The sequence below is a fragment of the Hyalella azteca genome, unplaced genomic scaffold (assembly GCF_000764305.2).
Source record: "Hyalella azteca isolate HAZT.00-mixed unplaced genomic scaffold, Hazt_2.0.2 contig8119, whole genome shotgun sequence".
Taxonomy (NCBI): Eukaryota; Metazoa; Arthropoda; class Malacostraca; order Amphipoda; family Hyalellidae; genus Hyalella; species Hyalella azteca.
The window spans coordinates 61,046-74,724 of NW_025938220.1; the positions used below are offsets into that span (position 1 = coordinate 61,046).

A 13,679-nucleotide genomic window follows, 5' to 3' on the forward strand; every position below is an offset into this window, starting at 1 on the left:
AAAAAACACGGCGAAGCAATCATTGCAGCGGCGATCAGACAGTGAATGGATAATTATAATCCAGTTCTCTGAAGCGCTGCTAATTATATCTATTAAAGACGACCTCCACAACAGCAGTAATTCGCTGTCTTTCGTATCAATTTCCATCACTGAAGAATTAACGCGTCGCAGTAGGTTAAATATTTGTACGATTCTCTCCATTTTATTCAACCTATTGCAGACGGTTTCTGAAAACATACAAATAAACGAAGTAAACTATAAAAAAATGGTTGATGCAAACAACAACAAATATAGTACAGGGTGCGGCGTGGGAACTTACTCTTTTAAAAAAATCACAAAGTAAAAAGTATTAAAGATAGCGTTTTAATTCTTTCTTTTTTACAAAGAGCTACATTTAAAGTTTCGTTGGGTTTACTTACAAGTTTAATTCTTGAATATTACATCTTGTAGGTGACCATCCTCTCTCGACCACTGCATGGTCGCAACTGAACTGAGTGGACGAAAAACTTCATAGCCCGCGCACCATATTGCGCATGGCGCCACCTTCCTAGGACTAATGGCCGCCACGTGGCGCGCAATTCAAATAAGTAAGTTCCCGCGCCGCACCCTGTATAACATAAATAATGTAATGTTAATGATAATAGTATTTAATAATGTTATACTTAGTTACAATAAATATAATCTTAATATTACAACAAAAATTTTCGAGATGAATGAGTAAATAAATATCCAAGACAATAAATCAAGACGAAGAATAGTCCTTTACCCAACAGGGTGGGCTCCGTGCCGCCGCACTAGTCGCCTGTCACGGATAACGCAAAGGAATTTAGAACCACCAAGGCTATAGCCTACTTCTGCTTAGGAAATTATCAGCAATTAGAACCGTTAACTACTAGTCAAATTTTACGGCTGTTCCAAGGCTTCCGAATAAAAAATACCCGTTGAAATCGAAATTAATTTTAATGTTGTTCCTACGGAGATATTTAGAGCTTCAGGAGCTTGAGGTTTACAGTGCGGCCATTCTGTGACCAGCAATATGCAGATTATGTCTCATAAAATGTAGTGAGCATATTACCTTCGTTATTATTATAATTAGTATATTATTATTGGTAGTTTGGTGCATGCGGAACGCGGTCTACAGAGCCCGGCAATATGAAGCCCTAAACTCCTCGGCGATTCTACCTGCGGGGATTCAGAGCAGCTCTGGAGAAAACATCTGAGATTATCTTTTATTTTTCTATGTTTCTTCAGTCTGATCACGAAGGTTCGTAAGAAAGTTGAGCTGTTTCGGGCAATTGTATTATGCTAGGGATAATCAAACTAAATTATTTGAACTTGAACTTATGCATGACAACAAATTTTCCATCTCGAAGAAGAGTTTTTAAAAGAGTTTGTAATGGACAATGCTATTGATGTATCAATCTGATGCGAGGAGGTTTGTTTTTGAATTAACATTATGCGAGCAACGTTATTGATGCATGAATGCAATCTTAAAAAATCCACGTACGCATTCATCAGATGCAAGAACGCCTATTGAAGCATTCATAGCGAACACATTTATGAACCTCATATAAGTGAGAGGAAGTGATTAGCCCAGGAAGAAAGGCACAATAGGTCGAAATTATGAAGAATATACACCTTTTAATGTAGTTTGAAACTTATAAAAAGTTCAAAGATAATATACTGTTAACGGAACCAAACGATGACCGCACCAATATCCTTGCATTAATGCTGAAAGCAGAACAGAGTACATTAATTTCACCAAGCCGGAGATGAGTATAACAGGATTATATATATTTATTTTATATTTATATAAATTATTTTGGGCCAAGAAAGTGAACTTAATTCTTTTGCTCTGTTGAGGCTATACGAACTCTCAACTTACCGACATGATCGCCAAGGATTTCGGTTACTGATGATTTATAAATAAAACCCTTCGTTGTAATAAACTAAGTGTTGGTCTACGTGCTATAAAATGAATGAACACTTATAAACGTTAACATTTCGTTGAGTGGCTTTCATTTGAGGTGCTTGGCGTATACAAGACTTCAAAATTCAAGATTTGTGTCTTGATATTTGAGGCTTTCCTGAAGAAATCGAATAAAATAAATAAGTAACCAATAGTAATCCAAACATAATAGACATATCCATTAATATCCAATCAAAATACTTAGATAAACTGTTACACAACTACACTTTTATTTCGTAATTCGTAACGCATCCTAGCATAACACATGACTCCGCTGCGGTTTTCCACGGCACAATAATAATCGAGCCGTAGCATTACGCACATTTCTTCCGGTAAACTCTAAAACAAATGTCAAACAAAATTTTTGATAATAGATCATTTTTTAACAAATCTTACTGTCTCACATTAAATTGAAAGAGACCAACGGTTTCTATCCTTATCAGCACTAACAGTTGGAAATATCCTTTACATGAAACAAAAAATTTCATACGACCGAAACACAATCTACAGGTAAAGACATCCACAAAAATCACAAATGACTAACATAAATTCATCCAACAAATCCACCACTAACAGAAATATTCGCTGCCGCTCCGGTAATCAGCTCGTACGCTTTGGCTCTCAGAAGCTCAGCAGATTCTATTCTTCGCTGCATTCCGCTGCCGCGTGACGATATTTTCTTGACGCGAGAAAAATTCCAAAAATGCAGGGAATAAATTGAGGCGACGACGCAGGCGCACCCTCGAGTGAGAATTAAAATGTTACTAACTTCATGTGCGGCGGAGTAACAAATATATATGTACGACAGATTATATATATCAGAGCAACAACAATACATAGATATTTGGTGGTGCAGTACATAACACGGTGCTGCGGTACAGTCCATCACACGTTGCTGCGGTACAGTCCATCACACGGTGCTGCGGTACAGTCCATCACACGGTGCTGCGGTACAGTCCATCACACGGTGCTGCGATACAGTGCATCACACGGTGCTGCGGTACAGTACATCACACGGTGCTGCGGTACAGTACATCACACGGTGCTGCGGTACAGTCCATCACACGGTGCTGCGTGTATCAGATCCCAGATAACAGCCAGATAATTAATCAAAAGCCCTCACAAACTTTCAAAAATACACAGATTTCGCCACATCCCGCCCCACATTAAACGCACCTTATACCATATCTTAGTTAAATCGTCCCTCATTTGCCCACCGAACACACCTCATCCAAAACATCAATTCCCACCTCGAAAATCTCTAAAGCAAGGCCCTGAGATTCATTAAAAACACACACTGCTCCAATTTCATGCCTTCAAAACCCCTACGCGAACAATGCGCAAAACATGGTACCCCATAAAAACACACGACCAACACCTCTTCAATCGACCAACATTCACTCCAGACGACACTGCAAGTAAACAGTCCTCATTTAGGAGCTCCAAAACACTCGAGTGTAATTCATTTGACGATCGCAGGCAATTTCAAGCACACGATTTCGCGCTCAGACTGTTGTTATTTTTTTATTTTGCAAAAACTTGAAATGATGAAATGGACCTGCCAAAGTGATACGTTGTAGGACTTAACATCAACGTATTAGGGCATCTACTAAAACGGCAATGATTTGGTGCCTGCTTGCCACTAGCCGGCATTAAGAGCGCCGCTGATCGCAGCGCAGCGGTGCAGCTACACGGTGGCCTTTTCGTTGCACTGTTGCGGTATCCACGAGACCGTACGACAGAGTATAGACTATAATGTGAGTAACTACGTACATTACATCAATAGCATATATACGTTATGTCCACAGGGTAACTGACTTGAATCTGCAGCGTAACTTGACTATATCTGCGACGTATGTACTTGTGCTTTATGCGCACGCGACATAACTGCTAGGCTAGTTACAGAATGTTTTGACTGTCGCGTAACTGCGACAGCGCTAATGAAAACTGCGGCAAAATAAATTCCCTGTATAAAATAATGCTGCATCAAAAGGACAATCAATTGAGTATTCGTACTCAGCAAGCCTATATTTACTACCGACGCGACCTGTTACTAATTAAAGAAAAATTATTAGCGTCCGAAGCTCCTAATTCTTTGGTCACGGATAAGCCGACAGAGATCCCTGCATGCAGTGCTCCGAGCACAGTAGCAGGTGCTGCATGCAGTGCTCCGAGCACAGCAGCAGGTCCTGCAGCCAGTGCTTCATGCACAGCAGCAGGTGCTGCATGCAGTGCTTCGTGCACAGCAACCTCATTTAATTAGGTTCAGTGTGAAATCTTATTTTCTATCTGCGAATTAGTTGCGATTGTTCCAGATTAGAGCAATCTTGTTACATTAACAGTGGAGTTCTTTATAGGAACTTCAATTTCGCACGAAGTTCTACCTGCGTATTGACCCATCAACACTACAGCGAACAGTTAGGCGTAAGTGTGTAACTTTTTCATCGATCTTATTAAGAACTGTCCATAAAATGTTCTCTCCACAGAACTTGCCCGCTTGTGGCGCTCTATTGAAACCTGTCATCCGTTCAGTCAGTAGACCAAGTTTGGAATTTGCCTGCACTTTTAAGCACAATAATCGCAATACAAGCTAATGGCTTTAAAAGACGACGTCCCGGCAGGCCCAGTGAGAACACAAAGTCTTGAGCTTCTTCCTTAGGTGCGAAATATAATTTAATGATTATCAGGTCATAGCAAAATTTGCCGGCAGAATAAATCTTGTATTAGTGGGCTCTCGATCTGCGAGGTTCTTGTTACATGTGCTCGGACGTGATTATCAGTGGGTTGTATGTTTCTTGTTACATATTCGCTAAAATGCTTATCAGTGGTTTGTCAAGGCTCTTGTTGCATGTTCGATGACTTTTTTTCAATGTTTTTCGTGGTTCTTGCGCTGACCCGTTATGTCCACTTCGCCAATAGTAGGTTTAGCAAGAGACATGCTAAATTTAAAAAATTCTACTGAATCAATTTTGACGTACAATGCATGTCAAGACTATAAATTTACAGGGGACTTGCCGCAGCAAGCATACATGTTTAAAAAATATTTCCAGTTAACACAAATTAGGCAAAATAAAGCTAATAAAATCTCAGGCTTTGATTAATGATTTTTATTCATATATTAATATATAATGATCCACTGAAGCCACCGAAGACCAGAGAAAATATAACAACACTATAGCCACAATATAAATTGTACAATATTTTACATTAAGAGGAACTCCCCGGTGGTTGACCGTTGGCTTTCCACATGCCAAGTAAAAATTGTTCATGAGGGGTGGTCGAATGGCTCTTAATTAATTTACGATGAAGTCAGGATGAGAAAATAAAATAAAATTATATTTTTTTAGGGTGATGCATCACTCCGAACTCAGATACGCATTTCCTGTGAAACAAAGCTAGCGTGCCTGTGATCTTAATTCATTTGACGATCGCAGGCAATTTCATGCACACCATTTCGCGCTCAGACTGCGGTTATTATTATTATTTTTTTTTTGATGATTTTGTTTGGGATGATTTTGATTGGGCATGTAGTGGTATCGTTAAGACTAGAAATCATTTGAGTGCAGTTAATAATATGCGATAAGACTGACAGGTATGGCAGGATCGCCGCAGGACAGTGAAGCGTTGCCATAAAACAACTCTGTTAGTTTTATCGATGATTTTATTCGAGAATAACGTACGACCGAGTAAGTTATTTGTGGCACGGCAGCGTTGCCGCTACGTTGACACGAGTGCAGCAAGTGAACAGCATCGGCGGCTCTAATCAAGTAGCGATTGTCACGCAAATCAAAGTTATTTCTTGATGCAAAAACCTCTTTTTTGGTGAAAATTAATCACCTCCTGCACTGCATCCCAAAATCAGATATATATCCCTTTCAGTCGAAATTGCCCAGAAATAAAATTTCTACAGTCAAAAATCTATTTTTCCCCTTCCATAAAAACGAATGCTGCTCCTTTTCTTAAACTGACGTCAACAAATACACTTACTGAAGTTAGACTCCATATTTTCATTTACTCAAAACCTTTAAAATGTTTTCCATCTCTCATAAATCGATTTTTCTCTTCCGAAGCCTTAAACAATTTTGTCCGCCCAATCCTTTCAACTTGTTTTCACATTTTACTGATCAAACAAAGTGGTGACTGCATCGAACCCTATTGAAAATGATCAGTGACTCAAGGTCGGACGATCGCGGTCCGTTCGATGGCCACCTATAACCCACCGATAATTCGCCGCAGCGCAGCCCGGGCCACGCAGCGACTTGACGAGGTTTGCGTGCCAAACATTTGCCCGCCGACCTCATCCTCGCAGCGACTCAATTACCGAGCAGTTGACCACTAACACTGCAGTTGTTTTGCAACATAAAGATTACTGCTCAGGTGTACATCGTTATTCATATATTCACAACCTTCATTAGACATTGTGTTAATTTATTTATATCCTCATTGGGATTTTCATAGTTCGCCGTACCAGTAAAAATGCCGTGGCAGGAAAATCATTCCGATTAGTTCGACTGCACAACTGAAAATAAAGAAGGATCCCCGGAAAAATGATCGGATGTAATTGAGCTCAGCCTGACGCCGCGGACACGCAATCTTAATTATGATAGCAGGGGAGATAAAATGTTATCTGGCAACGAAAGACAGAAATGAAAGTATGGAAGTTATAAATGTAAAAACAAGGGAATATATTGGTAGTAAAATTTAAAAAAAGGAAAATTTAGTAGAATAATATCAGAGAACGGATGAGAAAAAAGAACGAGCACTAAAAAGGCCAATAAACGCTATCGATAATAAAAAATGGGAAACTGTGAACACTCGTTTGACAATTATGAATCGCCTGCACACGATTTCACTCAGAACTCGTTAAACTTTTTTCTGATTTATGATGAAAAAAGAATAGTATATAAAATGCGGTTTCAGAAAGGCTACGAACATTTGAATCATGAGAATTGGCCGTCTCGAGGCGATCGTCAGAAAAATTAGCAAGTCACTGCAGGTCCGTAGCATGGCGAAGTCACTGCAGGTCCGTAGCATGGCAAAGTCACTGCAGGTCCGTAAACTGAGCAGGTGGAGGCAGTGAAATGCTGTCCACAGTTGCGAATGAGAATGCAGGTCAGTGCAGGTCGGCAGGCTAAAGCAGGTTTAACTTCGTTGTTGACCTGCTCTACGTCGTGCAGGATGACGCCATGTCTCTCCACCTGCAGCGGCTCCTGCACCTGCAGCGGCGTCTGCAAAATAGAAACCGTGCGCGAGTGCAGGAAATAATGGCGATGCCAATCGTCATTGCTGATTACAGCGCGAATTATAACAATATTGGCAAATTAAATTGCAATAACAACAATGACAGTAATGTATGCGGCAATAAGGATAATGATAATTTAAATGGCAAAAAGAACAATAAAGGTGGTGTGTTCAACAAATGGTCTTGATTTGCACGCGCCGTATTCCCTCCGTAAAAAAATAATGTGCGTTTCAAAATTTATTCTTAAAGACAACACTTCTAAAGAATCCAGTTTCTCCAATGTTACACATTTACAATGAATTTCTAGTTTTATTTTAATATATTAAAAAAGTAATTTTTAACTTTTTTGTATAAAAATTTAAATATTCGGAACTATTTATTCTGTTGATTGATTCATGCATTGTCGAGACTTTACGTATGTGTGCGAAATTTCAGATTGATTGAACAGGTATAAGTGTGTTAAATATCGATTATAAGATGATTTGTAGCAGACAAACTAACAAATAAACCAATAAACAATCAACAAGAAGTGAAGTTAAAAAGAAGTGTTGTAATAAAAAAGTAACTCCCAGGATTCTGCGCGAGACTCGCTGTGCTCGGTTAAAGTTACTCCGCGTCTGCTTGGTCACCTGATAAGATCAGCGACCAGTCTCGTGTATGTCCTCGCATGCTACAGTTTGGGAATCAATGTTTAAATAAAAGTTTATAACGTGGATCGTTATTATTCATTTTTACGAATATTGGAAATAAAAGCAATGTTTTCCATCACAACGTAGAACCAGCGATAAAGCATGCGAGGGCTCTCCAGTATAAGTATTTCTAATTAATAGTCTCAGAGAAAGTAAAACCAAAGAAAAATTATCATTTGATCATTTGCATAACCAGGGCAGAAAAATATTATTTCTCGTGCTTTATCGTTGTGAGTAAGCATCGCAAATTCTGGAGAAGTGAATATGTCACCTCAGCGCGGTGACATATGGGGCCCAGACCAGAGATTTTGTGGACCAGCTTTCTGATATTGAGTCGCACGTCGTTTTTCCACCGGACTGCACAAGTGCGCTTGAGGTGAGGATAATATAATGTCTTAACAACTTTTTATTGTGTAACCGATGTCGCTTGCACTGCTATACAGTATATGCATGAAAATTTATGTCAGCAAGTTCTATGTCGTTGTACATTTGTGCATCTTAGCTGTAACGCGACATTGAGCGGAAAGCCGCGAGCAATTCAGACTCTCGAAAATTGGTACCACTGTCGTTTAATGAACAATTCAAAGTAGAAATTATGCTAGATTGTTATTAGTCCGTTTACTATTAATCGTTTGTCAACTACTTCATGCATTATTAAATTTGTTTTACTGAACAGGTTTTTTTTCGACCGCAATGTTACCAGAAATTAGAGTGATCTGGCGTGCCTATTACTAATTGTATACTCAGAGAGTTTTTGCAACAAGCATTAGAAGCAAGTAATGTATGCATTCAATTACCCAACGAATGGAAAGTTTTTTTTTTTCTTTTGGTCAGATTCGGCCGTAGCCACCGAAGAAAATTGGGACGAACGTGATGAACCTGCAGAATAAGTGATGAACCTGCCTAGTGACAGCCATAGTAAAGTATGAAGCATCGGAAAGTATAAACCAAAGCTGATATTGGGAGGCTGATTGGGGGCGCATGCCAGAGGCCAGCTTTGCCATACTTCAAACTTAGTTCATATTCCCTTCCATAAGTAAGAACGCTAGAGTGCATAACGGCCTATGAAGTCAGGTGCTCAAAGCCATAGCGCCGGATGTCCACAGCCAGAAAATAAGCTTGCCAAAGGTAAACATGGCCATACTGCATCTGGCTAAACCTCATCTGGCCTAACCTCTTCAGGCCTAACCTATACCGCTATACGAGCTGCAACCTTTCTCCACCCAAAACAAACCTGAGCGGACCTAACCTAACCTCATTGGCTGCAAGAAGTTAGAAAGGCGGTCCAAGTGTGCTGTTAGAGCCAGTCATTGGCTACAAGAAGGTTGTGAGCCGGGACTGTGTGAAGAGATTAGGCCGGAGCAGGTACAGCCGGATGGGGAACTGCCTGCTTATGAGCGAGAATGCTTTAAGCAGTGGCTGAAGATCAACGGCGCTATAATCTTTCGGCAGTGTGTCGCTTGTCTGGATTACGGAGTTCAAGCGCAGTCTGCGGCTTCTAGTTCTGAGGCTGAGTAAAGTTAATGCATGGTGAAGCTAGGCGTTGGCTCCAGGGCTTATTTAAGAGTAAAATTTTTGGACTAGGGCTGCGCTCCCGGCTGATTTACGTGCCGATCGTGTTCTAGGTGGCACATATTGCAGAGTCTGACCCGTTCCTAAATTTTGTTAGGACCTCACCTTAAGGGGACCGCCAGGAGATCTGCACTCGTATTGCTCTTGCTCTTGCGACTGTTGTTGCTGTTGCTTCAGCTGCTGCAGCTGTTCTCCATGTTGATGCTGCTGCAGCTGTTGCTCTAACTCCTGTAGCTGTTCTCCCTGTTGATGCTGCTGCAGGGATGCCATCTTATGTTGTTTATGATGCTGACTGCGATGCTGATGCTTGGCCTGATGCTGAGACTCGTCATCGACAAGGCTGGCGTCAGCACGACGACTCGACGTGATTTTGCCGCTCTTTTGCATCACGTCTGACGAGGCCTGACGTCGGCGGCGGGACGAGCCAACCGCCAGCTCTGATTGGCTGACGCAGGCGCACGTCAGCACCGTCAGCAGGAACCTGCAGGGGCGTGAGGTATGAGTGAGTCCGAGGTGTAGGATATGAGTGAGGTCATCAACTCGAGGTGTAGGATATGAGTGAGGTCACTAACTCGAGGTGTAGGATATGAGTGAGGTCATTAACTCGAGGTGTAGGATATGAGTGAGGTCATTAACTCGAGGTGTATGACATGAACGAGTTCATTCAACACTGATAAGTGCGAGAAATTTGTTAATATAAACTAGCCGCGTCGTCTGGGACCGTTGAAGCCTGGACAAAAGAGCAGGATAGTGTCCGTCAAGTTCATGTCTATCAAGTCATGTCTATCAAGTTCATATCGATCATTTCATGTCTATCCTGTTCATGTCACTCATACATGTATCTATCGAGTTTGTTTCTATCAGCGTCATGTCTATTGATTGATATCTAATAAGTTTAGAGGCCTATCCATCAATTTCACGTCTATACAGCTCATGTCAACCAAGTTCATGTCTATCAAGTCTGTGGTGGCGCTGAACTTGGCGCTATCAAATACGCGTGGCTGCTGAGAAACAGCGTCTTTGCCCAGCCCTCTGCGAGTTTCACAATCAAGTGTCAGTAAGACTGCCTGTCGTACTGTGCGACCGTAGCACTGGTGAACTTATTACTTCATTTACAAGTGTCAGTAAGACTGCCTGTCTTACTGTGTGACCGTAGCACTGGTGAACTTAATACTTCATTTACAAGTGTCAGTAAGACTGCCTGTCGTACTGTGCGACCGTAGCACTGGTGAACTTAGTACTTCATTTACAAGTGTCAGTAAGACTGCCTGTCGTACTGTGCGACCGTAGCACTGGTGAACTTAGTATTTCATTTACAAGTGTCAGTAAGACTGCCTGTCGTACTGTGCGACCGTAGCACCTNAGTTCCACGAACTTCTCCTGCCATTTGGGCGTCAATAGCAGTTTTAGCTTTGAAAATATGCATTATATATAGTGAGTTCTAGGAACTTCTCCTGCCATTTGGGCGTCAATAGCAGTTTTAGCTTTGAAAATGTGCATTATATATAGTAAGTTCCACGAACTTCTCCTGCCATTTGGGCGTCAATAGGAGTTTTAGCTTTGAAAATATGCATTACATCTAGTGAGTTGTCTGTAAAAAGTAATTTTTAAACGTATAGTATTTAAGTTGATATAATACACTGCGACGCGCTGGTGTGATATTTTTAAGGAGCACCTCGCGCACCAGCAGCTTGAGTGATTTACAGCATCAGCTTCGATCATCTACAGCAACGGCTTGATCATTTAAGCGCCGTGACTTGAACCATTAACAGCAGCAGTTTTAATCATTTACAGCAGCAGCTTGGATCACCAGTAGCTGCAAACTCTCTTCAAATGGAGCTGCACAATTCTGAAATTATTGATTTTTGTGTCTTCTTAAAACCAGTGGAGTTGAGTGGCGGTTCAGGGTGCTGTACAGTTGCGCTTCTATTACATTCTTTGGGTTTTTCTGACGGTTGACAACAGCACATCATCTTCGTCGCTCGTCCAGCCTCGTTGGTCCTTCATCATTTGCGTCTCCTGTGAACTTTGTTGCATTCGCGTGTCATAACTCAGCCTGCATCCACGATACACAAATGCCTTAGCATTCATGGTGCATAGCTCAGTTTGTATCCATGTATACAAATACTTTCACAGCTCCACAGTTAAATATCTGTAGACTTTTACTTAATTGGACTGGCTAAATATAAAGGCACTTTATAATATTATTATACTAATATTATTGTAATATTACCAACGCAAACAAAAAAGAATTACAGGTAAACATGCAAGGAAACCAGAGATGACATGAGATTCCAATTGTTAAGATTTAGAATGATCAAAATATATCACTGTCTGAGGTTTATACGGGATGAGCAAAGATTTTTTGTAATTAAAAGTCAGAATGTAGCTTTAATTGCCTATTTTTCACCATGCGACCAACTAATAGATGGCAGTGTCTGCGATAAACCAAAAATGCGCACTGCGTTGCGCTGATATAATGAATATAAAAACAAGTCAAAAACGCATATACAGTATATTATGGAAAATAGCCTTGTATTTTCTTTTCAGTGCAATTGCTGCTGTACTCAAGGTCCATTGATTAGTTTGAGCAACATGTAAATTAAGCTATTATCCTCAATTGGCTTAACGATTAAAACATCCTCGCCACAAATCGAGACCAGCTGGGCAATTAACGTAAGACGCTGAACGATTTCAGCAAATGGCTGTCGTTTTGCCTACGAATTGCCCCTGATTACCCAAAGCCATTCGTGCCTGAATTTTAGAAGCAATCGGGCAGCTGAGGCTAGCCTTCCTCTCCCCCTCCCCACACCAAGGCCGTCAGGTCTTCATTTTATTGTCATTCTCACCGGAATTGCAGATTCAGTCGAGCGTTCAAGGTGAAATTAGTTACTAAACTGAACATAAAAACGTCGCGTCGACGCCAGAAGTTAGGAATAATGAGACAGAAAATGGCGCTCAATCTCTGACCGAGGCCGATCGTCAGAAATCAAGCTAAATCGAGTGGAAGCAATTACAAGTTTGCGTTCTTCATCCGTCAGCGAATCAAGCAAACTTAGATGGACTTCCCTTAGTCTCGATCCTATATATGATCTCCATTCATCATTCAAGCCGCATAATCGTTGGCCTGCCTTTGGCCGTCCAAAAAAAATATTTTCTGTTTAAATGGAACCTGAGCTTTTGGAAAATTTTTGATGCCCTCAAAAAAATGTAAAGGCAATCTGACGACTTAGGGCGAAACTTAAGTTAGAAAAATGTGTTTCGCTGGAAGCGTCTGCTCGCAGCTTGTCGTTCATATGAGGCATAAAAGTCAGATCATGACTCGTCACTTTTTGTCGGCCTCGGCTACGAACTTGGCCGGCGACGCCGAGAACGTTCGAAAAATCGGCGCTTCATTGGAATTGGTAAGGTAGACTTTTTCTTCACAAACCAGCCTTTGCATAGACGTCGCAGTGTCTGCACTGCCACGTAAAAATCCTTATTGCAGCGTAATAGACCAAGTTGCACAAGAAAAATCAATGAATAAGCTTTCCAGTCGTTGCTGAAGCACGAATCAGAGTTCACGATCTAGAATATATTTTTTATTTTGGTCACCCTCGTTAGAAGTTTTTCATTAATAGAGAGCCTTTCAAACCCATGAATGAACGCGAAACACAATTTTCACAAAAATTTACGGCTGAAAAATTAAATTATAATATGAAAAAATGTCATTATTCTGCCTCAATAAGATAAACGCGAAAAAATACTCAAAATCAAGTCACTAGAAAATAATGAATCTGCGGCATGATGGAGGTTATCGATACGGTGGCCGCAGCTTACGACCCCCTCACCAAAGGCTTACGGCCGTGAGCTTTTGGTGAGGGGGTCGTAGCTACGGCCACCGTATCTGGGTACCTAGCGGTGCCGGGGTGCTGTCCCATGTGTCTGGGGGCAGGGGTACAGTTAGCAGAGCAGGCAAGGGAAGGGCAGATGATCTGTGCCAGGCTCCATAGCGAAATATCGCATTTGAATTTTCACTGTTCCCTTTACCACGTCTTACTGGTATCGTATCAAATCCTTGTCTAAAGAAGACTTCGATATTTTGTGGTCATTTCAGTGACCCCCTAAACGCTAGCATTTTTTATTATATTATCTCTAGCGCGCTGCACCAACGTTTATGTGAAACAAACGTCACGTCAAGCGTCGGCCGAATTTTTTACAGCTGTCA

At 41.1% G+C, this 13,679-nt stretch overlaps 1 protein-coding gene across 1 annotated transcript; it reads right to left on the reverse strand.

Moving 5' to 3' along the window:
• Positions 1 to 6,948: 6,948 nt before the first annotated feature.
• On the reverse strand, positions 6,949 to 11,563 carry LOC125178235 (cytoplasmic polyadenylation element-binding protein-like). Its single transcript, XM_047881506.1, has 4 exons — positions 11,426 to 11,563; positions 10,833 to 10,852; positions 9,578 to 9,953; positions 6,949 to 7,197 (listed from the first exon to the last, which is right to left on the reverse strand). The coding sequence occupies exons 1-4, from the start codon at positions 11,561 to 11,563 to the stop codon at positions 6,949 to 6,951; spliced, it is 783 nt and encodes a 260-aa protein (XP_047737462.1).
• Between the last annotated feature and the right edge of the window lie 2,116 nt (positions 11,564 to 13,679).